Raw genomic sequence first — 25727 nt, 5'->3', positions numbered from 1 at the left:
GTGACTTTAAGTGTGTGTTTATATGTGTCTACTGTTATAAAACAAAACAAAAACACTTTTCCCTTTCTCCCCTAGTAACTTTAAAGTGATCATTGTTAGTGGAGAGTAAGCAACTTAACAAAACAGGGAAACAGCACACATCCTGTCACTTCCTGTGCACACAGGCCTTTAATTTCTTTGGTCCCTCTGGGCTCATGCTGCTGTTTATTCAATTTCTTCGGTCTGAAGTGAAAGATGAGCCCATCAGTAATATAAAGACACAATACTGTTTTTAAGGATCTCAACAAAAAAGGAAATGCTGCAGTCATAAACACAAGGTAACAGATTAACCTTCTTGATTTGTTGCATGTCTTTGAAACAATAATCAGCATGAAAAACAGTTGGTGTACAGACGGTAATTTCACCTCAGTTTCTGATCACAAATTCACCCTCATTCTCTAACTGTCAGCAACACAACTGCAGATATGCAGTGGATAGTTTACACTTCATTTTACCATAAACTATGCCCTCTACTGTCCAAATGTTCACTGTGCAGGACTGTGCTTCTGTAAAGTCCGATTTGGAAACAGATGGTGTGGCCTCAGTGCAGACGGTGCTCACAGTGGTCCAAGGGACTGCTCAGGGAGTTTGTGCGTTTGCTCAGACACATGAAACATTCAAGGGAACATTGATGGGAACTGTGTGAACCTTGTCTCGACAAGTTGGACTTTGGGATTCAAGCTTGTGGGAACTCCTCTCCTCCTTTTCAGGACGTGCTGTTGCTGTGAAGGAAATTAACAGAAGTAAAGCCCTCAGCTGAGAAAAATCAGACTAATATGATCAGAAAACACACATAGACTTCTCTTTGTTTGTATTCTTTATATTTGTGTCTGGTGAATGACTGACGATAATTGGCTTGTACTTCGTGTGATGTCGTGGAAGTGACACATGTGGAATCACATTAAAAACGGCTGAGAGCATTGACTGTGAGGAAACTCTAGGGCTGTAGCCATGGTAATCCACTGGGCAAACCAGGGCAAACAGGTCAGACCAAGCCCCTGTAAAGTAGTGTATATAAGTTCATAAACCTGCATTTATTTACACTTTCCATTCCAATTTTTAGGCATTTTTCAGTAATAAAAATAACAAAAAAACAAAATAAACGCCTGTATTTTTTATGTTACGCAGTGTGGCTTTAACTGTGAAGAGAGTATTCAAGTTTAATTCATTTTCATTTTATCTACAAGACTCGCCCTTAGCCTGTGCTCTGGATTTGAGTGTGAAAGCTTTATTTCTGAAAAATGTGCTTTTTGACTTTGACATTGCCTCTGACTCATCCCCTGCAACAAATGCAGAGTGAGTGAACGGTAGAGGGCGTATGAACTGGTGCTGGGTCCAAGGACACTCTCCATCTTTTGCATGGAAGGGGCCTGAGAGAAGACAGAACTGTTAGGTTGTGCGCTTCTTCTTGCCCTCCCCGGGGTGGGAGGAGCGTTTTTTTTTAGCCGCTGTAAAGGAGTGCTTCATGCTCAATGGCATGGGATTTCCTGACCGCTGCTGTTTGTTCTGCTGTTCAGCCTGTTCTTGTGGCCTGGCTGCTCTGTAGCCTCTGGCACCGGCTGCTGCAGTGACGCCTGATGGCTGAGTTTGCGTAGGACGAGAAGGCTGCTTATGGGGCAGGCACAGGTTGAAGGTTTCGCGATCCTGCTTCCTAAGGGTGCTCTTCCCCTTCATTTCGTCCAGTGCTGGTCCAAACAGACCCTTGGGAGGGGCTTACAATCCAGCGTGGCATGTTTACATGCAAAAAAATCAAATAGGCCACATCTATGACCTCAGTGTTGATCAGTCCTGGATGGTTTGGCCATAGACCTCGCTCACCCGCCACAGCAAGTCCCATCACTTGCTTCTGACGCACACGGGGGTCTGGACGTGGATTCCTCCATATCCTACATAACCGAGGCGGTCAGAATCCTGGTCCGCCAGTGCTGTCCGAGCATGCTTAGCACTCCTTCCAAGCGAAGCACATCGGGTGAGGGTCCTTCCCAGAGATGGTAGACCCACACGATGTGGGGTAAGGGCGGGATGCAACCTCTTTGGACTTCGGGACCGACCAGTGACATGTCAATGGTCAGACCCTTTGGCGGGGCAGGAGTCAAGGACATAGTGCCTATAGCCAGGAAAAGAGACCAGGAATAAGTGCAGTGCCACGAAGAGAACCAAAACCGTAGCCGGGTCCGAGAAGCCTGCTCGCCATAACGTGTTAGCAGAACATCGCACTATTCAATCAGTCAACCGTTAACAAGTCAACCGACCCAACGTCATAGACAAACGTGGTGCCATTGGAGCTTTCGTGGATGGTCACGCCCAAGGCAATTCCACCACCAAAATTAGAAAATGAACCACTATTTTCTGCATCCAAGGGTTTGAGAGTAACATCATTTCATTCTTTTTAAGTACGCTGGCGCAGTAGTTATATTCCCACCTGGGCGGGGCCTTTCTGTGTGCATGTTCTCCCCATGTCTGCGCAGCTTTCTGGCCCTTGACAATCTTAAACATGAATTTTTGTATTTTTTTTTTAAATCCCATATTTTTAAATGGCATGATGTTTAATAATTAATGCAAGATTATGTACTATATTATTAGAAAGCTATATTTACAGTGATTTTTTTTTTTGCCTTTCGGGAATATTTTTAGCGATAGCAGAATGTAGTAATTAACCTGTAATCTTCCAGTGCGCTATAAATTTGACCAGGACCGCAGCTTCATAGTGCACTGGCTCCAATTAACTCACAGAATAGATTAGGACAACCCACGTTAATTAAAACATCGCAGCTCAGGGAGTCCAGGCCACTGCGGGGATGGAAAACTTTTGGGCTACAGGAGGAAAGGGGAATGAAACAATCTGTAATAAATTCATGTGAGGAAATGTTTTTAGAGTTGCACTGTATTTTAAGCAAACTGCCATAATAGCTATAACTTTTCACTCAAATACATGAATTATTACAATAAAGTAAAATATGAAAATAATCTTCTCTGTAAAAACCTTTTTGTGTGACATGAGATCAAAGGAAAATATATGAAATGTGGATGTAGAACAGGTTGTGACGGGGAGGGCATGTTAGTCACACGTAAGAGGCGGGGTGACTGTGCAGCACCGTGAGCAGCCATGCATGTGAGCGCTTGTGGCAATCTCACAAAGATTAAACATTTATGAGCAAGGACAACAAATAAAAGGAACTCCCACATGCACAGCTTGATAAAAACAGGCTGCACATCGTAAACACTATAGTGAGAAGACCGTGAACTGAAAAATGAGTCTCTCTGCAAACTGTCAGGATAAAAATAACCAGTATGTGCACAAGTGACACCATTGTAAGATAAGCCACAAGGACACAGGACAACCAGATAGGATTTCCGTTGTCGATGATAAAGCGGAATGCACAACAACAACAATAAAGAAGGAAAGGTTTGGGATTAAACAAAATTGAATTTGTACGAATCCAAAAGACAACAGTGAGTTTCATAAGACGAGATATATGAGCTCCTCAAGATTTCTACCAATTTCTTTCCCCCTCTTTGTGCCGATGGGAGGCGGTTTAATAAACTCAGAGGCAAAATCAGGTCTTATTTTCGGAACAGGAGCTGCTCCCTGCACTGTCTTCATATTACTCCTCGCTGTCACAAACACACTGTCAGTATATGGTCAAACGAAAGTGTCAGAACGTTAACTTGACACATAAAGTCAGTCAGTGTTATGTGCCAAAAGAACTAAAACAGAGGGATGTGAGGTAGGAGTACCCAAAGTGGGGGCCCCAGACCAGATTTCGGTGGCCGTCAGACTGGCTTGTTTAGTTAGCACTCATCGCCAGGAAAGGTGTACTTTAACTTTAATAATTCTGCACAACTGTAATCTCAAGTACTAACATTATAGTGTGAGACGGAGCCAGATAAAGGTGTGGTTACACAGTAAAAATCTCTGAATGCACCAAGTTGGATGTTTCACTGCAATGACCACCAGTTTGTGGCCCTTTGCGCCGTGTACATTACAATATGCAGCTTGATGAATAAAGTTTGGACTCCCCTGCTGTAAGGCTTTAGCTGCCTTACAGTCAGTGGTTGTTTTCTAGCGTGAAGTTACACTCTCAGATGGAAAGCAGGGGGCAGTTTTTCCTTTTGATTACATTGCATTTTCATAGGGAATTTTAAAAAGGAAAAGCCACAAATAATGTAACAGATGATTAATATTAGTCACATGTTCCTTGATCATATTACACCACAGAAAATGTGCCCATCTGAGGTGTTTTGACACATTTCCAATGTCCAAATTGCATTGCGCCAAAGTCCAATCCAAGCATCCGATTCTTTTCACGTTCCACCTACTGGGGCCCCAAGGCTGTTCACACAGGGGTACAGGTAAGTTGCCATGTGAAAGCTTCTTGCCCCGTTCATATTGTACCAATATGAACTTCTTTTTTTTTTACTTCAAAAGTGCACCTTTAATGAAAATCTTAAAATATTCAGCAACCTCTCTCTCTCTTGGTACAGCTGCGTTTTTCTTTTGCAGCTTTTCAGAAGTAAACAAAAAGCTAGCGTGTGAGCTAAAGACATTTGAGACCTACAGCGGATTGGCCATGTGTCGATTCCGGAAGAGCACAGAAGGGCCACTGGCTCTAGGGCCACCGGTCCCGCCTTAACCGAGCTTTACCCAAATCTAAAAGCTAAAAAGAAAAGCATCAAAATAACGACAAAAAAGAGGATGAAAACAAAACAAAAATGTGCCGGAAAAGCGTCAAAAAAGTGACAAAAAATGTGATGAAAAGTCAACAAAAACACGACAACAAAGCAACGAAAAGGCCACAAAAATGTGACAAAAACACAACAAAAAGCCACAAAAAGTAGTGAAGAAACAACAAAACTATGAAAAAACTTGACAAAAAGTTGCAATCACTCTTGTAGGTCTTGCAGGTTTTCAAATGAGGCGTTACATTGTTGCTCTCCAGCCGAGAAGCTTTTAGATTTGGGTAAAGCCGAACTGGAGAAAATGCGCTCCGTGAACGCGGGCGGTAAGTGTCACATTTACGCAAATTTGGGCCGGGCTGGTCAGAGTCCAGGGCTGTTTTTCAGTCCCAGTCCGCCCCTGCCTACAGTGGAGGCATCACAGGAGGCACTACAGGAAACAAAAAAGGGACAAATGAGGAGGTATCCGGACAAGACTCACGGCTAAGCCACAAATGCCTTCTGTCCCTACTATTGTTCTGGCTAATGGACGTTCACAGAATAAAACAGATTAACTGCAAAGCTCTTTTTACGAAGACGGTGAAAGACTGTTGTGGGGCGGAGGGAGCTGCGCAGGAGGAAGAGGAAGACGGAGGTAGAGAAGCTGACCAGTGCAGGACACCACGCTCTGAAACGGGGACAAACGCATGAGGCGACACATCTCAGGATTAACGCCTGAGCACAATTTCCCCCCAAACCTCTCCCAATTGGTCCATTTGTATCACATGATTAAGATAGTCTGCTGCTCAGGATGAGATTTCATGACAAAGAATAGGGTTAGGCCAGGGATATGGTGAACTTTAGGGTAAAGGATATTTTCCGACCCCAAAAAAAGTCATCACTAACCGTGGCGTAATCTGTCGGGGGTAACGTGAATTCTACCACGTGGTACTGGAATGGACGAAGTTTTGGCATAAATAATCTAAAAACCCCGTCCCGGTTAAATAACTAGACTGTTCACGCCAAAGATTAAAAATACAATATATAAACAATCGAGGATACTTTAAACTTTAAATCCCTCTCACCGGCCGTCCCAGGTCACGGTCTTCTCTCACCCCTTGGCAGAGCTCCCTCACTTGTTGGGAAGAGGAGGAGGAGGAGGAGGAGGAGGAGGCGCGTCACGGCAGCGCGCGGGCATCACAATCATCACATCCACCTTCCTCCCGCCGCCGTGGTTTGTCCCTGTGTCGTGGCTTGGGTCTGCATCAGCTCAGAGACGGGTCATTCTCCAAGAGCGCGGCGAGGAGGATTAGCTACAGCCGTCACCAGCGCTCTCACGTCCGACCACGCGCAATGCAGGTAAGAAAGATGAAGGATTTTACGCCAGATTTGATTCCAGTGCCTCCTGCTTATTGATTGAACCGATGTCACGACATTTGGGCAGATTTTGTGCAGCCTTTGCCGTGTGTGCTCAAAAAAGTCAGAAGGTGAAAAAAAAAAATGAAGTTTACAATAACTTTTTTTCCCCATTATGTGTCAGTGTTTTAACCAGCCTATCCATTACCATGTTGCTGCTGCTGCCAGATAAGTTAGTTTGTAGATATCAGCCTAAAATTGTGGTGTACTATTTAAAGCATGTATAAGAATAATAACACTTCTCACCAGGCAAGATGCAAGAATCACATCTTTATAGAAAACTAACTATACTGTTGTTTTGTGCATATCCACATGGAGATTGTTTTGTTGTTTTTTGCAAAGGCCTAAAGACCAAAACAAAATCTGTATTAGACTTGTGATTTATCAACACTCATCTGGTAAATGCCTCACAGAGACCTGTCTGAATCTGAAATAACGATACAGGTGGAGCGTGAGGGGTGTTGTTGGCTGCCCGGCTGTGGTATAAGTGCATTCACATGTGTTTCTGGGGCGTATTCAGAGGAGACCAGAGTCGACCGCAGTGAGCAAAGCGACTGTAGGTGATCACACAGGACTCCACGTGGCTTTTTTTCTATTTAATAATGCATGGATCCTGATGTGGGACCCCAAGTCACCTTCTGCTCAGTCTGAGAGGCCACTGAGTCAGTCAACCGGATGATCAAGGGCAGTGTTTATGCACAGCCACACACCGTAGTTTGACTTTCACTGATGCCAGACAGGGATTGCATATAACATTGAGTTTTTTTGTTTGTTTTTTTGTAATGAAGCTCCACACAAGTCACAATTGCTCATTTTTATCCCTTCTTGTACTCAGCATGATGATCTTTTATTGATGTCGTATGCAGTGTGAATTATTGAGAGATCCTTGTTGCCGTGTGCTTCGGTATCCTTTCATATTCAAACAGGCGACTTAAGGGACAGGAGCTCCCGGGCAGCATTTCTTTCTGAAGGTAGTTTCTTTTCAAAGAGACATATTCTGCTTTATAACAGCCTGATGTATTAATAATACACGTGAATATCCATCACAGGCGCCAGAAGACGATGGTATAAGAAATCATCATGGAAAATGCAAGGCTAAAGCTAAAGTTTCCGGATTTTGCCACCTCTCAGGAAGCTTATTTCGATAGCGCTTTTCACATGACACAAATCTCCAAAAGTGCTTCATACAGTGTTGGAGATTTGTTCTTCATCCACTTTACATACACACGGTGGTGGTAAGCTACGCATTTCCTCTGGGGTAGACTGACAGAAGTGTGACAGGCTCACATCTGCGGCAACAGTCCAGACCACCATTCATGCACGACATCATTCATCCCTGTTGTACATGGTTTTAGTGGTAGTGGTACCGAAGTACCTACAGAAACCTACGTAGACACAGGGAGAACATACAAACTCCACACAGAAAGGCCCCACCCGGGGATCGTACCCGCCCGGGACCTTCTAGCCATTAACCACTGTCGCTGCCCATGCAGCATGATTTGGGGAAAATAAATTGCAATTTACAAGTATTTGGGCGCTAGTTCACGATTCAGATTGACATAGTTATCCAGAGTGTTGCTGATTTCTGGAGAGATTTTTTTTTGTAATTAATGCAGTTCTTATATTTTTCGTTTTGCTAGGCTAGTTCAAGGCTAGCGCATTTCTATGGTATCAGCTAGCCTGCATTAAAAACAGTCTGACCCGCTCCACAGTGAACCTGAGGCAAATCACTTATAACACCAGACTAACCATATAAATGTCTGTGTCGATAATTTTTGGAATATAACTGACCTTCATCACATGAATGATCGCATTTTGAGGGACTATTTTCTAGCAGATCACTCCGCCGCTGCGTAACTTATACAACCACGAAGCTGATGCAGCTCAAATATAAGGTAATTTAAATGCAAAATGGTTAAAATTATTCTATCGAAGTTCATGAATCAGCAGCATGTGTTTAATAAAATTAACTCGAAAATCCAGATTTCTTTTGCCGTCTCGTCCAGCCCAATATGAGGTCGAGACTACAGGGTTGGCAGCTTCTGCACAAGACCCCATGGCAGGACATTGTTTGTTTGGTCATTCATACTGCCTGAATAACACTTCTGATGTACTAATTGCAACCATTACATTGCGATTCCAATTCCAATTGATTTAGCTGCCTTATGACAAGAATATTCAATCTGAGCATAAGGCTCTAAGGCTCTATGGGAAAACCTTTCTGCACACTTTGGTTTTCCCTAAGTGTGCAGAAAGGTTTTCCAATGCACATTCACACAGAGAAAATGAAAGAAAGTGTTCTTTCATGTAGCATTTTGCGGAGTATGAGTTGCTGTGTGGATGCTCTCAAGCACTATTTAAAGCTGAACTATCTGAAATATTCATATGGATATCAAGGGGGAAACTGCATATAGTGTGAGATGAAAAGTCATAAACGTGATGCCAAAATTAACTTTGGACAATAAAGCCATATCAGTTTACTGCGTGAGCTCCTCTTTCAGAAATAGTACACTTTTCTATATTTGTTTGCCTTTCTCAGAAAAAGCTTGAGTCTTCTCAGATTTCCTCCAGCGTGTGTGGTATGACTTGGATGACCTTCAGCTGAAAGTCAACTGCCAAAGTAAACCACGCAAAATCATCACTAATGTTTTGTACAAAGTTGAGGCATCGTAAATTTTACATCAGTCAATGATATTAAGAGAAGAGCTAGCAGATAAGGTTGCTACTATTGTATTGGATCACCTCATTATGGTAAAATGATGCCTTTTTCAGATGTACTTTTTCTGGGGAGGCATAACAGACGTTCCACACTCACGACAATGACTATATTTGACTTAATTCAATAAATGGAGAGCAATACCTAATAGTTATCATCAGTACATTTATTAGCATTTTTTGATGTTGCCATGTTTCTCCATTTTTAAGCTTTAGAGTTAGTTTCTGTGGCATTATAAGGTCTTCCATAATATCGTTTATTGCTAAATATTTTCCTCAATTTGAATAAAAAAAAATCTATTTGCTAAATGCCAGAAAAATGAGAGAAAGAATTTACTTTCTACAAAGTCAGAAGTACTCTTGGATTACTACACCTTTTGTAACTATTTGGGAAAGCCAAAGAGAGTACTCTGCCAGGACAAAGCCCACACTCCAAAAGCAAAAAGCCAGTTTGGAGTTTGGAGCAAACAAGAATAAAGACTTTTTTGGAGACATATCCTGTGGTCTGACTAACCTGGCTAACGCCAGACTGCTGTGTGCGCTCGAATCATTTCGAACTGCACAGCAGCCTGGGGACCATGGCCGAAATTTTCTGGTGCACTTCACTAAATAGATGACATCATGAAGAAAGAACACTATGTGGAAATTTTGAAGCAACATCTCAAGACATGAGCAGGAAGTTAAAGTTTGGGCGCAGATGGGTCCAAATGGACAATGACACAAAGCAAACTGCCAAACTGGTTACAAAGTAACTTAAGGATAAATGTTAAGGATATCCATGTTTTGACGTGGTTGTCACAAAGTCCAGATCTATATCCAGTTGAAAATGTCTGGGCAGAACCGAAAAGTCATGTAAGGTGGCTACAAATGTGTCTCACCAGTTCTGTTTGGACAAATGGACCAGAACTCCTTTGTGGAAGGAAATCCAAAACATTTGACCCGAGTTCTACAGTTTAAAGGCAATTCTACCAAATATTAATGAAATGTATGTAAACTTTTGGCTTTGTATAAAGTAATAAAAAGTGTGTTGAAAATTCTATTTCTCATTCTTCTGGAATTTAGCAAATCTTTTTTTTTATTTTTTTTATCTAATTGACCTAAACAAAACAAAAAAAGTAAAAGTCCATTCTGGTTTCATATGTGTCTTTTCATATAGTGTGTGGAAACATCTGGTTCCCACGGTACATCCACCGGTCACTCACCAACAGGAGGAGCGGGAAGTAGTGAAGACTCTTCATTATCACAATCAGAAACCACAATTCACTGAAAATGCTCCCACATCCTGACTCACCACTTGAGCACCAAATCGGGTGATGAACTCGTACTGTCAGTAAGACAGTGTTTAATTTATCTGTGGGTTAATTATAACCCAGCGGACTAATAGTTGCATTTGTACTGCTACTAGGTCATCATGATCCAACGGTATCTTTTGTTTATTTCCATAGGGCAGGTCTCCATCCTTTTTTATAAGATGAGCTTTTATTACGTGGCAAAGAGAAAAACAGCTACTTGTGCATCAAAGACCCTATGTTATTTCTGCATGATTAAAGAAGATAACTTTATATCTTTACTTTAAACCTAAAAGTTTGCAGCTTCTGTTCATAATGTTCAAATGTGACTTATCAAGAGCGCATAGAAATGTAGAACACTTTTGACGATCGACCAAGAAAGAGCTGGAGAACTACTGGTCAGAGATCCCGACCACGGTGCTGTAAATTCACTTTTTATAAAAGTCTCTTTTGATCAGACCTGGGCAAAGTACGGCCCGCGGGCCACATCCGGCCCGCGAGATGATTCAGTCCGGCCCATAACTTGTAGGGCATAAATTCATAAGCATGTCAAAAAAAAAAGTAAGTCTCTAGCTCATTCCTGTGCGGAGTTGTGATTTTTTATTTTTATTACCAGAGTGCTCACTCCAGCCACTAGGGGGCAGATTAAATAAGAATAAAAGTAAAGAATTCCACAGGTGTCCAGCAAAGGGCACTGGCATAATAAGATATAAAGATATAAACAACACATTGTGTGACTTGCAAGTGGGAAATGGACAGTCTGCCCCTGGGCAGCTGTGGCTACAATAGTAGCTTACTACCACAATGTAGCAGAGACTTGTGACACAGGCTTGTAAAGTGTAAGCCGTTTTTATGAGGCTACAGTCCTGCCAGGCTCATCATTATAGATTATATAGATATAATCTATAGATATTGAAATAATTTATAGATATTGAAAAAAATTCCTCAATGTATTTTCCCAATCAAAACATTTTTTTTTATTTTGGAGCTTTTGTTCATGGACCCCAGCGATACACTCCCGATATATTATACTTATATCCCGATATAAGTTTGAGTTATTGTTGGTGCGGCCCTCCGACTCAATTCAGGCTCCTCATGTGGCCCCTTATGAAAATGAATTGCCCACCCCTGCTTTTGATTGTTAGGTCTTCTGATAAGCTCCCTGCCTGATTCATGAACCGTATTAGTAAACATTTGTTTTAATCGGTTTGGAATATAAAAGATATAAAAGATATTGTCCTCTGATCCAAAGCTCAGTGGTTTGCATCCATACTTTGACTTGTGCAGACTCTTAGCACTGGGCACCGTTACATTTTTGTTTCGTTCGTTTCTGTACACCAAGGGTCAGATTTACTCGGCACTACTTAAAATGAGCACATGAGCACACAAATCTAATCTGTGAGTGAGTTTGTGCTGTGGCCTTTTCCAATGCTTAGAAATCAGGCCCTAAGTGAAAACAACCTCGGGACAGTAAAGATAACAGTAAAACACCACATACCACTTGACTTATAAGAGACATTTCCCACTTTATTGACCCACTCTTTCTGTCTTGGCTCATAGGCTGAAGAGAAGGTGATGGATGGGGGTCTCCTGCCCGATGCTAACGGTAAAGAGCCCAGCCCGGCTGCACAGACTGAAGGCTCCAAGTGGCAGAAACCCCGCATCACCAGAAAATCGCTCATGAAATGCTGCCTCGTGAAGTGGATTATCGCCAGCACCACCCAGCAGGGACCAGGTACTTCCAGTCCTGAAGCTCTAGTACGAAAAACAGAGCAGCATATTTGAGTTGGGCCAAATCGCAAGTGACAGAGGGGGGAGTGGGAGTCAGAGCAGAGCGGCAGAGGGAGACAGTTCAGGCTGCTGTAATCCAGAATACATGAATTTTACATCATCTGCCCCATCTTCAGTATGGATCGACATTTAAAATTCAGTGTTCGCTCATTTTTTTTCTTTTTTTCTTCAGCCATTTAGATACCAGACGTTTTCCCTCATTGAGTGCTGGGTCATTTCTGCAGCTCATCAGTCAGTAAATGAGTAGCTGCCACTTTCATTCAGTGTCTCATTCGACTCTATATATAATTCAATCTCTGTGCAAAAGCAACAGCACATGACAGTACGGTTTATATCATAAACACATGTACAGTTTTGATTGTAAACTGTGTGTTGCTGCTCTACATGGCCCTGGTTTCCTCTGTTCTCTAAATTATTGACAGAGGCCTTCTGTGCTGCAAGATATTGCTGACAGACTGCACATCTGCAGGATTCATCTGAAAACGCCAACATGCAGACATTTGGATAACTTATTAAATATATACTTAATTAAAACCACACCACAACGCAACACTTCACCCAATGTGAAGAAGAAAATAGAAGCATTCATGTAAAAAAAAAAAAAACTTGCAATTTGAGCGGCTCACCTCTCCAAAGACCTGACTGTAACTTTACTGGGAGCGGGACGTCTCCAGCCCGTCTCCATGGAGATGTTTTCAAAGGGTGGCCAAATATGAGATTTATAGGATCTGTATCATGCTATTTTAGCCATTCCAAAGTTAAGTATAGGCATTTATATGAATGATTGTACCTCTACCGCTATTGAGCACTCATTTTTGTGATAAATATAAGTGTTTTCTGGAGGTATTTTTCAAACCCGGAAGACACAAGGCTTCGATTCAGTTAACTCCGCCCCCTCTCTCCGCACATACTTTACCGTAATATAAATAAACAGCAATAAGTGAAGATACTTCACAATGCAGTTATAAGGAGTTCACATCTGCAATACAGCTTCATAAATGGCTAACACACATGCTAATATGCTAACACACAAGCTAACACACGTTTGGACTGACTCACCGCTCTGCTCCATCGCTGTTTACATTATGGGACTCGCGTTGGTTATAAAAGTTAATCCACTTTGATTCTGGTGAAGGTTCACCAAACATCCATCAGAGACAGTCACAGAAAAACAATATTTTGGTGATAGTCGCCGAATCCCGGAGAAAAAAACAACTTCTGACGGGAGTGGCCTCTTCTTTAGGAAGGTTGAATCATAGACTATATACAGTGGGGGAAAAAAGTGTTTGGTCAGTTTCACATAGACATTGTATTGGATTTTGGCCAAATACTTTTTTCCCCCACTGTATACTCCTGTCCACGTAGCCAAACGCGCTTCTTTTTCTCCGTGACATTATCGTTAGGTAGGATGAAGAACAGGTGTGTCCAGAATAGGTTTTAACGAGCTCCATCTTCACAGCTGCAGCGCAAACATGACTGATCTGTTCAGACGCTCAGGGATGTGTTTGTTTTGGCCACAGCTGACCTGGAAGCACCTCGGGCACATCCTTTCTTTTTCTTTTTTTTTTTTTTCCTTTTCCTTTATTTATTTATTTCTTACAACAGAAATAATGAAAAGGGTGGTTTACAAATTAAAATCAGGCCGTAAGCATAGAATTAAGACATTACATTACAGACGTCGAGCACTTCCGTTCCGCTGTGACGACACAACTGAACACTCAGTCGTTCACCAGGAGAGGGCGCAGCTGCTCAGAGAGCAGGATTCAGGAGGATTGCGGAGAGCTGCGTGAATGAAGCCACAAACCACTCTGGGGGTGTTTTTGATAAGGAAATAGCATAACAACATGGCTAAAAGCTCCAAAAAGTCGATTTTGCATGATATAGGACCTTTCAGTAGGTTTGGTCAATATATAAAACCATTCTCTATTCTTTACCCACTGCAAAAACAATATTTCCTGTGGACAGTAGGTGCAATTTTTGTATCGTTGGCAACAGTATAATCCAAAATGTTTCACAGTGCGTAAATTAAGACATTTACATATACTTTTTATTAGATTGTCATATAGACCATTGAAGCTGTTGTATATTGTAGTAAAGTTGGTAATTCCTCTACATGTGCCGTGTGCAGTCAGGGGTGTGATTCTCCAGCACTGGTGACTAATCAAATGTACTAAACCTGACCTGACCTGCTGAAATGCTCAGTGAATCCGTTATGCTGTACAATAGCTTGGTTGCCCTCTAGTGGTTGTAGTCATTATAGCAGTTCGTTCCCTCTGAAAACACAGGGGAAATGGTCCGCAGTGTTCAGGGCAGATGTAAGCCTTTAATCTATCAAATCTGTCACATATGGTATGCACTGAACAAAGTGACTGCAGCAGAGATTACTCCAGCGTGGGTTAGGTCTCTGACTGTGAAGATAATACCCTATATATTCTATCCTTTCTTTTGAAGTATTTTTTATTACTGCTATAATGTACCTCTCTGCAACCATACTGCATGTTTAAACTACCCATGTCTGTATTTAATAAAGGATCGACAGGCTCCAAGAGTGCATTAAATAATGTTGCATTATTTTAATGGCGCCCTCATCATCTCATGCATCTTGCATGTTCATGTAATGGCTGAGTAGTGTTTTGTCTGCCAAAGCAGAAAAGGACATGCATCAATCCGTTTGAAAAGTCATTTAAGAGCAAATGATTATGCAGCGAGCTATTAAACTAGACATACCCTCACAATCATTATCCTTCATAGTGCAGTTTATACGCGTCCAACTTCATCATTTAACTAACATGTAATGTCAGAGGAGACATGTTGATCACCAGTAATGTTTGTTAAATCCTGATAATAGACACAACATAAGTCTTTAATGTTTTTAACAAAGTAGTAAAACAATTTCTGTGTTTAGCGATGGTGAACACTGTTTAACACTGATGCTCAAAGAAAGATTTAGACAAAGGATAAAGAATGAACCAAAACATTTGAGAGGTTTTCTCTTTTCTCATCTAAGTGTGATTCTGTCCTATGTCTCCTACGCTCTGCTCTGAGGCCAATATTTTTATCTCTCCTTAATTGTGCTGCACTCCCCCTCCCCTCTTCAACTCTGTTGTTGCAGCATCTTCAGTTGTGCATCTAGGATGTATAGTATTAACAATCAGAGCTGGTCAGTAATGAAGTAAATGTGTTTTTGTTTTTTTAGTTAGTTAGTTTCTAGAAGTTCTATAGAAGTAAAATGAGCCTCATACTTTGTCCCCTGTAGTGTCACTGTGACTGACTTGTGACAAAGGCAGGAGGTTTGTCCCTATTGTGTCGCACTACGGGTGGTGAAAGGCATTATCTTCACGCTTATGGAAGTTGCAAATTATTCTTCACAATGACATGGGTATTTTCGAAAGCAAATGCAGTACTTCAGTGCCTCTCCAGAGCTGGGACAAGTTTTGAACTCTGACAGGGGCTTGTCGTGAGATGGTGCTCCTTTGTGTTTGAGAAGTCACACTTATATCTTGCTCTTGCTCTTTTTTGTGTCAGCAGAGGATGAATCTGTGTGTTTCGTATCAGAATTTAGGGCAGACGGTGAAACAGCGACGTGACAATGTCCAAAAGTACATGGAAAAAGCCTGGCTGCAGTAGAATGTAGGATCTTTAGATAAGTTTAACTAAGTCTTTAGAAAGTTTTAGTGCATATACCTGTACTATTTTAAACAATGGATCCATCAGAGTGTCCAGGAGAGAGAGAGAGAGAGAGAGAGAGAGTGCAGCGCAGGGCAGGGCCTGCTCCTTCACCCTAAGTGCTGTTCATATACCAACCATCAGCGGATGTGGATCAATGCTTGGTTTTACAGCTTTGCATCCTTGAAATGACTGAGCAAATAAAGACAGCCATCAGAGACTATTAGTAAAGAAATTCCTTCAGTAACAAGCTCATCCCTCCCCAACCTCCCAACACACACACACATATCGCGAAACAGGACGGGACGTCTAGGGGGTGGAGCCCATTGGTTGGTGTAGTAGTGTTGTTTTGGGACAGATCCAAAATTGAACAGGTTAGGTCTTTAAAGAAGTAACGGATACGACTTGCACATTTTTGAAGCAGCAGGAGTGGATGCGTTTGATTCCTTACCTGCCGCACAGTGGATGTTATGCGGGCCGTTCTCTTAGCGTTTTAACAGAAGCCTGATTGAAGTCGGTGGTTTTCATCTAAGTGATAAGAAGTGCTGATGCCTGTACTACACGCATTTGAGAAGGAGACGTCAAGAAGAGCCCAGAGATGACTGGCCGCAGCTGACATTAGTTGACAAGAGTTGGTCCATCTGATCGAAGAGGAGACGAAACATTTCATCCCGTTATTGTTGCCATTTGGAACAAGGCGTGTTATCTAAATGAAAGGTGAAAATGGACGGCATGGAAGTGATAGCCATCGCTGTCGTGATTGGCCTTTTTATTGTTGTGCTCAAACAGTTTGGGATATGGGAGCCTCTGTCACTAGAAGGTAAGACAGAAAGAGAGAGGGAGAGAGAGAGAGAGAGAGAGAGATCTTATTCATGGTTAGCGCTGTGATATGTCATGCAAATTAACCCTTTTTTCTTGTCACCTTTCCTCCCATAACCCTCATGGCCTTTGTGAAAACTAATGTTGTAAAGATGGTAAGCACCTTTTGTCATTTCCCTAGTCAGTCCCCCAAAGACTGCTGCTGCACAGTTAATGCACGTCGACAAAATGCAAGTGTTTTGAATGTCTTTATCTGTGCCAGGGCGAAAGGTGGTGTTTAGAAATGTGCGCCTTCATTCTGTCCGACTCCAGTGTTCGCCACATTGTCAAAACATCTACTTTTAAGATTCAAAATGTTCTCTATTCCTCAACTTTGTATAACGTTAAGCTGCATTTGCCGTAGCATCCCAAATTGAGCCGATGTTTCTCATGCAAACTTCTTGTGCTCATGAAGTAAAACATTTAAATTAGTGTCAGCAGTCTTATACAAAGTCATGTAAGCGTTTTGGCATTGCGTAAACAGTAAACTTTCCTTGTTTCCCCCATCTCTCCTGTCCTCACACCTCCTGGTTATTTTGTCCCTAAGATGGTGAGCATTTCAAGTTGCTGATGCTCAGATATTTCTCCCGCACTACTGCCCTTGCTTCCTGTTCCTTTCTTACTGCCCCTGTCCCCCCTCTGCGTGTGCGTTTGTGTGTGTTTTGTTTGTGTGCACAGACAGCACTGACATGGACCTGGAGCTGTCCATGGTGCGGCACCAGCCCGAGGGCCTGGAGCAGCTTCAGGCTCAAACACAGTTCACCAGGAAGGAGCTGCAGTCGCTCTACAGGGGGTTCAAAAATGTACGACTCTTGTGTCTGTTTATTGATCCTGATGAAACACAAATCAGGGTTTTTCTAATGAGGTGGGCATGTTGAAAGGCCCCAGTGTTCTGAGATGGTGCACTGAGTTACTCATCTAGGGAACATGCTAGGCACCCTCTGCATCTGTATCAACAGGTTTCGGAACTGTCAGGGGGCTATGTGGAGTTTTACTGTTAGTCATACTATCAACCATTATGTGCACAGTCTTATTTCACAAAATACTAAAGACACAACAAAACAAATCCAGGGAGTTTAACCTCTTAAACTCCACCTTAACTGAGCGCATTTTCTCCAATTACCCACTATTACCCAAATCTATAGGCCAGGGTAACGCTTCATTTGAAAGCTATGGCCTACAAAACGGGTTTAAGATTCTTCCTTGTGTTGTCGATGTGTTTTTGTCACTTTTTTTAAAGTATTTTTGTTGTGTTTTCGTCGTTTTTTTGGTCTCAGTATTTCTTAAAATAATAAATGAGAAGCTAAAGCAGTACTAAGTAACTTGTTTCCCTTAATAAATCCCTTTCGTAGTCCCTCTGGGGGTAATACAAGTGTTGATGGGATGATGGGGGGTGTTTCATCTCCCCATGGTGTCTCTGGCCAGAAAACCATACTTGCATCTTTCCCTACACCGACCCGGAGGCCCCATACACACTAATAGAATCACAAAGAAGATGCTACCAGGCTAACGGGCAAAGCTAACGGTGGGTTAGCGCCACTTAAACATTATTTACAGCCAGGTTTGTGACTCTCTTCCTTTGTCTTTTCTGTCAGCATAGTGTTTACTGACAATTAATGAGTAAAAAAACGTAACATGCTACGACACCTGCAGTGGCGCTTATGGCCTCTAGGGGCAAGAGTTACTTAGTTGTTAACTTTGCTGCTTTAAATGTTTTCGTCACTTTTTAATCAATCCATTTTTTGTTGCTTTTTCATCACTTTTTAGTCGTGTTTTTGTCGCCTTTTTATTGTCATTGCTGATTTTCCAGCATGTTTTCGTCTCTATTCTCTATTTGGGTAAAGCCAAACTGTAGATAATGCGCTCGATTCCGGTGGGGGTAAAGAGGGTAAGGAAAATAAATTAACACAGTCCACACTAGTTACTTAAATTGTTACATTCTCTCTATCTTTACAGATGTGGTTTTGGCCACTGCTGCCATGGTGGAAAGCAAGTCTAGTAACAAGTCACATAACAGTAAAGTGTTTCAAAACAGCTCGATCAATTTGACAATGTGCATATTAGTTTGGTTTCCTCTGACTGATGGCACCTTGGGGTTGATGTGTCTAACTTTAGAAGGGTTTAATGCACACTGACATTCAGGGGCTGTAATAAAGGTGGATCATTAAAGAGGAGAACAACAGGGACACAAGTAAACAAAGCAGGCTGCATGATAAAGACAGTTTACAAGACTTACAAACGACGTCAAGCATTGACGTTTGTGTAAAGAGCTTTAGGGAGGAAGCTACGAAAGTTTAACAAAATGCTGAAACCGCAGAGATATATTTGTATATGCTAGCACTTTTATATGCTTTTATATGAAAGCCAGTTTATGAAGGTGAATAAACCATTATATACAGTATATAATGTACACCAAATTTACATTCACTTTTTCAGTTAATTTTAGCCTGGCAACCCCAAGTAAAACAAGCCTTTCTTTTCTTTGTAGGGAGTAAATTCATGTCAGACACCAAGCTCTGAATCTAAGATGTGAGGCCTATTTATAAAAGCCTTGATCTGCATTAGAAATAGCATTGCCTGTTCTCAAAATGATGAGAGTCCAGAGAGTTATTAAGCCCTCACTACAACGGAACACAAACTCACTAATTAAGTTCATCTTTAGACTGGTTTTAGTGTACATTATGACACAATACAATGACGTACTGTATACTTGTCATTCAACAGGAGTGTCCCAGTGGCTTAGTGGATGAAGAAACCTTCAAGAGTATTTACTCTCAATTCTTCCCTCAGGGAGGTACTATTCTAAGATCAATTGCATGTATATGCATTACTTATTTTATTTTATTCTATTCAATTTATTCTATTTAATTTATGGCTTTTTATTTTCAGACGCCACCACGTATGCACATTTTCTGTTTAATGCATTTGATATGGACCGAAGTGGCTCCATCCGGTTTGAGGTGAATTATGTCAGATTTGCTCAGAGATGTTTTGTTTTTTTGTGTGATACATGTTCAATAAGAGCATCATTTCTTTCACAGGACTTTGTGTTGGGCCTGTCTGTGCTGCTCAGAGGATCTGTGACGGAGAAGCTCAGATGGGCTTTCAACCTCTATGACATCAACAAAGATGGTTACATTACTAAAGAGGTACTATACATGCCATTCAGTCATGTGACCTTTGTTGTTATGGTGGCCATTTTGAATACCAAAGTAGCATTATGCAGTACTACAACATGCAGCAATATCTCTTCTCAGGATATATGTAAAGTAACATGTGCAATAATCTCTGTATCACTCAAGCTGCACTTCTTCTTGAACGCCAACTGTAACAAGTAAATTTCTCCTTTGTGAGATCAATAAAGGTTTATCTTATCTTATCTTATATCAAAGAAAGACAACTGATTGACAGTGGCATTTTTATTTACTCATAATCATTGCTCAAGAAGAAAACAGTAAAAACATGACCACAGAGATGCACGTTTATGTGAAGAAACCAGTGAGTCAGTGTTTAAGCCACTTAAAACATTACCAGCTCTGAGCTGAGCTGTTACTGTAGTATTTCCTCAGTTGTCATAGATGTGAGACAAACATGTGTTTATTGTGTTCAAGCCATTGACAGTTGCTAACCAATAGCATGCTACTGTCTTGAGTAGCTCAAACGCTGACTCAGACTGAGACTCTGTTGACATGACAAACTGTAAAAATTACATAAAAATGCCACTGTCATTCAGTTGTCTTTCGTTTTCATCCTGAGTAGAGATATTGTTGCATGCTGTAGCATAATTCTACTTCGGCATTCAGTCATTGGAAACGCATGTATCCTATTATAAATGTACAATATACTGTTATATTACGAATAGCGTGAGGTCTTTGGTTTTATTCGTAGGAAATGTTGGCAATAATGACCTCCATCTATGACATGATGGGACGGTACACGCTGCCTAGTGTACGAGACGAATCCCCGTTCGAGCATGTGGAGAAGTTCTTCCAGGTGTGTTTTTGTGACAGGTGTAACTGCATTGATTCAGAGCATCTTCAAACCCCATGGGATTTTCAAATTCCATTAAAATGTGTGCGTATAATAGTAAACGTTCATGCATGTAAACAACATCAACTACAGTGACTCCTCTCCTAGAACATTTGGAAAAAGAGGTTTAGCATGTCCATATGGAGCGAAATTTAGCAGCAGCAAAAAATGATCAAAACGCTGCACTTGCTAAATTGCTATAAACACACGTTGTAGTAAAGCTGTTTTCTGTTTTATAGAAAATGGACCGTAACCGAGATGGAGTTGTGACCATTGAGGAATTCATAGAGACATGTCAGAAGGTAACTGGCAGATTCAACTCTGCTTTGAAACATATACTACCAGTTAGAGCTTTTATTCTTATTTCTTTCTTTCAGGATGAAAATATAATGGCTTCCATGCAGCTTTTTGAGAATGTTATTTAGTCCAAACTCCATGATGCTGAGCCTGTGCTTCCAGTTGCTTCTTCCAGAGTCAAACAAGCAAATTCTGAAATAAAAAGCCACCAAGATTATGTATTTATATTTACTTTTTGTTGTTGTTGTTGTTGTATATAGACAGAGACAAGACTTCTTCAGATCACACTTAGAAGGGAGTTTGCAATGCATTTTTCTTACACAAAATACATATTCATCTGTTTATTTATTCCTTAATTTGATTATTTGCATAGATCTTTGAGATGGAGACACAAGCATTAGTGTAACAAGGCTTTGTTTCGGTATAATATTGTACAGGATGTTTATTTCATTCATTTATTGTCTTCATTCGGTTTGACCGTCTATAATAAACTCACCACTATGAAATGCCATGTTTTGTTTTGTTGTTTGTGAATCAAATAAAAGTGTCTAAAACTTATGAGAGGAATTTGTGACGCACTTTGAAGAGAACGTTTCCTGTTTACCAGCAGCCAGGGTCTTGTTCTGGCGTCTGTTTTTTTTTGGCTTTTTTCCTCTAGAAGGTCAGATATAATTGTAGGCTGAACAACTGTCCAACTGTTTAAAAGAGGGTTTTGTCATACATTTTCAAGGACATGAAACATATGAACAGTCATGTCTTTGTTTCTTTTCCTTTTCAAAACACTTCTGGATTACATTCAACATGCCAGTGGGTTGAGGGAGTTGTTTTTTATACAATGGAATCAACACTTTGCCTTTGATTGATACTCCGACGATCCCATGTTTTATTTATTTGTCTATTTGGTCAGGACGGTGCATGTCTTAACCCCACCTTAACCAAGTGCATTTTCTCCAGTTCAGCTTTACCCAAATCTTAAAGGCCAGTGTATCGAAACAATACTCATTTAAACTGATCTTTTTGACATTTCTTTCCATTGCTCTTTAGTTGTGTTTTTGTCACATTTTTGTCCCTTTTTTGTCACTTTACTGTTATTCTGTGGTTGCTTTTTTGTCCCTCATTCATCCATGTTTTTGTCACTTTTTTTCAATAAGCTTTTTATTTAGTGCTTAATTTGGAACACTCTCGTTAAACACCATTATATCAAATACATTTTTTGCCGGATCCTCCTAAATATTTCCCGGTTCCTTTACCTTGAAAAAAACTGGGGGGACAACGGGGGATCAAATTAAGAGCTGGTAAAGCCAAACTGTAGAACACACCTGGAACACATACATGTAAACAAGCCACACCGGATTCCACCACTTGTACTCTCAAGCACAAACTCATGTTTTTAGTGGTAGGGGAAATTAAAGGAAACAGATCGGAAATAGAAATGCCCATATTTTCCTAATTTCAGGAGACACTTGCGATAATGTTTCTGAAATATTTCCAAAAACACCTTATGTATCCGCCTTTAGTTGAGTTTCAAATTGTCCCACACGTTCAAATAAAATCATCATCATCATATTTGTGCGTGCCGCGCGTGATTTGATGTTGTTGACTTTGCCCAGCGACGCCAGAGGGCCGCTCTATCTGAATGTACAGTAGGTGTCAGCACAAATCATTGACCAGTATTGTATTATTGATGCAGAGCCAATGGACAGACAGGCTCAGCGCGAGGGAGGGGGGGCGGGGCTGGCTGAGGTGGACGTTTCCATGGAGACGACACTAAAAAGCATCATGGAGCGCGCCGTGGATGGATCCAGCATTTCACCGAGACAGGTGGGGTTATCTTTTCGCTTTTCGCTTTATCTGCAGCTCACGCAAGGTACGTATGTATGATTTGACCTAGATTTTCGTTTAGCATTTTACTCAAACATTTCAGCAGCTTCCTTTAGATTTAAAAAAAAAACAAAAAAAAAGCATAGCGGTAAGTCACGTGTCAAAACAAGGCAAACTTTTAAATGGAACTGAACTTTTTAAGTAGTTTTTTTTTTCTTCTTTTTTTTTTAGGTTCAGTGATTTTGCGACATAACGTGGCTTTATGTGAATTGCGTATTTTTATCCATATACTGTGCCACCTTAATACATAATAAAAGTTATTATTTTACCAGCTATTGCTGGGTTGCAGGTGACATCGTTCTAAAGGCCAATACTACTGTATGGAGGAAAAATTATTTTGTTTTTGAGGAATTTTTTGGGCTTGTACAGAGAGATCATGGACCCAGTGAATGATATAAATGATAATATGTATTATAATCATATTTAATAAAGCTCTTCTGCTTCATGGAGCTGCTCCACATGAACAAAGCTCAGAGCTGCTCCTTTGGCAGAGACTTTACATGATCTGAGGCTCTTTCAGATGCTCAATACAAGTTTGGATGATTTTAGTCTCTCCTTTTCATTTTTGTTTAGTCTTATTTTAGTCGACTAAAATATCTGGACATTTTAGTCATAGTTTTAGCCTCATGAGAAACTTTAGTTTTAGTCCAATTTTAGTCGTCAAAAATAACACTTTGACTAAAATTAAGACTAAATATTTTAGTCGACGAAATTAACACAGCCTGCAACCCAGCAATTTATAAACAACTCGTATAACAGCACAATTCAGTATCTTTAATAATCAAAGTGTTGAATATGTAGGCCTATTGCTGGGTTGCAGGTTCTAGAATATGATGATGTCACCGGACCCAGCGGGGGGGGGGGCAGGAGCCAGTTTTTCTTATTAACAGCATAACACTTCCACAAGTCGTAGCTGAAAAGAAAATGTATGGATTAGAAAAATGATCAATAATATCAGTCACTGTGATCTCTCTGTACAAAACCAAAAAATTCCTCAAAGACAAAATCATTTTTCCTCTATATAATAGTATAGGCCTTTAGAATGCTGTGATGTCACCTGCAACCCAGCAATACTTCCAATTGTTTGTACTGTATGTAAGTAGGAGTAAAACTACTGAATTAAAATCCATCACTCACTTTAAAGCACAAAAATGTACTGAAATGAGGGCAGGTTTAATGTGTGCGGGAAATTGCTCTTTTTGATATTCCTCATGTGACATATCAACACGTCTAAGTAGACACACACACACACGCACACACACACACACACACACACACACACACACACACACACACACACACACACACACACACACACACACACACACACACACACACGCACAGTGAATCCAGAAGAGTTTCCCAGAAGACTGTTCCAGAGCTCTGTTGTGCTCTGGTCATGTGACAGTGAGTGAGCCTGCCCCAGATAAACAACTGCTCTGATCAAGTTAAATCCCACATCTGTGACTTGTCTGTCTTTGCGTGTGTGTGTTCGCAGATCTGCAATAATGAACGTCCGGCTCTGCTCCGTGTGCCTGTGCCTCCTGATTCTCGCCGCCACCTGTCCCGGGACACAGGGGGGCATCTTCCGGGGAAAGGGTAAAAGCGATGGCAAAAAAGAGAGCCCGTCACGGAGCAAAGGCCTCTCCAAGCAGGGCCTCAAAGCGGTGGGGGCTGCTGCGGCTGCGGGCATACTCGGGGGGACGGGCACTGGCTATGGCCTGGGCTTCCTAGGCAAAGGCAAGCACAAAACAGGCCATAAAACGGGCTCATCTGATCAACACGTGTACAGAAAGGACCAGAGGGCGGAGAACCGGTCACAGTGGAATGCCGCGGCGCCGGCCAGTAACCACTCTGCTATTCTGCTCTCTCTGATTATTCTCTGGATCTGCATGAGGGAGCCGTAACAAAGGAAATCAAAGTGCAATAAAGCAGATAACAAAGCTGATTGTGTCCAATTCAACTTTACAAAACTAATTGTTTATATTATTGTAATCTTTTAACCCCTTTAAGATGCGACACTATATTTGTCAAACTTTCATTTTCAGGATTCAGATCCAGATTTTTCTATAAAAAAGGCAAGTTTATTAGAAGAGCAATATTTGTACACAAGGCAAATCCAAGTGCTTATAATGAATAGGAAATCAAACACACAGTTGTCTCTTTCATTATTCACTGAATAAAGTGATTTATTTGGGGAATTATTGCTTAAGGCTGTTTTTCAAAATGTGTTTTTCTAATAATCTTAGGACATCCATCTGTTGTAATAAACAAAACGTTTAACAAGACGGTAATTGTAGGGCTGAAACAACTAATCGATTATTCGACAACTAATCAATTATTGAAATAGTCGACTTTAGAATAGTTTTTAAAGTTAGAGTCTGTAGTGTTTTGTAGATTGAAAATTTCATAAATATCTGTCTTTGTCTCATCCAATCAGAAGCAGAATTAGCAGCAGGAGCCTTTAAGTTTGCTCCGTCAACATGTCCTCAAGTGATGCCACTTTAGCGATATGTGATGAAATAAATACAATTACAATACAATTCACAGCCAAGCGATAAATCCATTAATCGTGGAAAAAATTGGTAGATTAATCGATTACCAAATAATCGTTAGCTGCAGCCCTATATAATTGGATTGATTTAAGCAGCTTTCAACCCCGAAAAACAAGATATTTTTTCAGTAATAGCCCAACCATTTTTTAATAGACTAAATGATATATCCATATTCCCCTATATAACAACTTTTTATGTTCTGTATGTCAGTAAATGTAAAATGTCTAGTTCATCTGCACAGTTGCTAAATTAAGAACCGTCACTGAGAAAGGGAGTGTTCAAGTTCAAACCTAAAATTCACTTTCAACATATGACACATCCGTAAGTTTGTTCATCACACTGAGCCAGAACGTTTTTTTCATAAAACTTGTTTTATTGGTGAACTGTCAAGAAGTAGCTGAACAAATTTGATGCTTCAGTTGAGTTTACAGAGCAGATTCAAAGGTTTACTGCACACACAGGTGTGTGAGTACTCCAAATGCAGGGATGAAGAAGAAGCCAATCAATTTCCAGTTCATACCACAATTAAGTGCAC

General features: G+C 40.9%; 2 protein-coding genes across 3 annotated transcripts; both read left to right on the top strand.

Moving 5' to 3' along the window:
• Window positions 1-5855: 5855 nt before the first annotated feature.
• On the top strand, window positions 5856-21262 carry LOC306959697 (calsenilin-like). 2 transcript variants are annotated; one of them, XM_079551873.1, is made up of 9 exons: window positions 5856-6054; window positions 11676-11850; window positions 17109-17233; window positions 19155-19224; window positions 19320-19390; window positions 19472-19579; window positions 20319-20423; window positions 20699-20761; window positions 20837-21260. In XM_079551873.1, the coding sequence occupies exons 1-9, from the start codon at window positions 6049-6051 to the stop codon at window positions 20882-20884; spliced, it is 771 nt and encodes a 256-aa protein (XP_079407999.1). In that variant the 5' UTR covers window positions 5856-6048; the 3' UTR covers window positions 20885-21260. The 2 variants fall into 2 exon arrangements, with proteins under 2 accessions (XP_079407999.1, XP_079408000.1); XM_079551874.1 differs by lacking the exons at window positions 5856-6054; window positions 11676-11850 and adding an exon at window positions 15464-16392 and having other exon boundaries at window positions 20837-21262.
• Window positions 21263-22502: 1240 nt separating this feature from the next.
• Window positions 22503-24674, top strand: LOC306959255 (uncharacterized protein). Its single transcript, XM_079551322.1, has 2 exons — window positions 22503-22577; window positions 24136-24674. The coding sequence occupies exons 1-2, from the start codon at window positions 22552-22554 to the stop codon at window positions 24542-24544; spliced, it is 435 nt and encodes a 144-aa protein (XP_079407448.1). The 5' UTR covers window positions 22503-22551; the 3' UTR covers window positions 24545-24674.
• The last annotated feature ends 1053 nt before the right edge of the window (window positions 24675-25727 follow it).

Source organism: Gobius niger (genome assembly GCF_951799975.1).
Source record: "Gobius niger genome assembly, chromosome: 2".
NCBI classification, from domain to species: Eukaryota; Metazoa; Chordata; class Actinopteri; order Gobiiformes; family Gobiidae; genus Gobius; species Gobius niger.
Note: the sequence above shows the minus strand (reverse complement) of the source record. Positions and strands in the feature narration are given on the sequence as shown.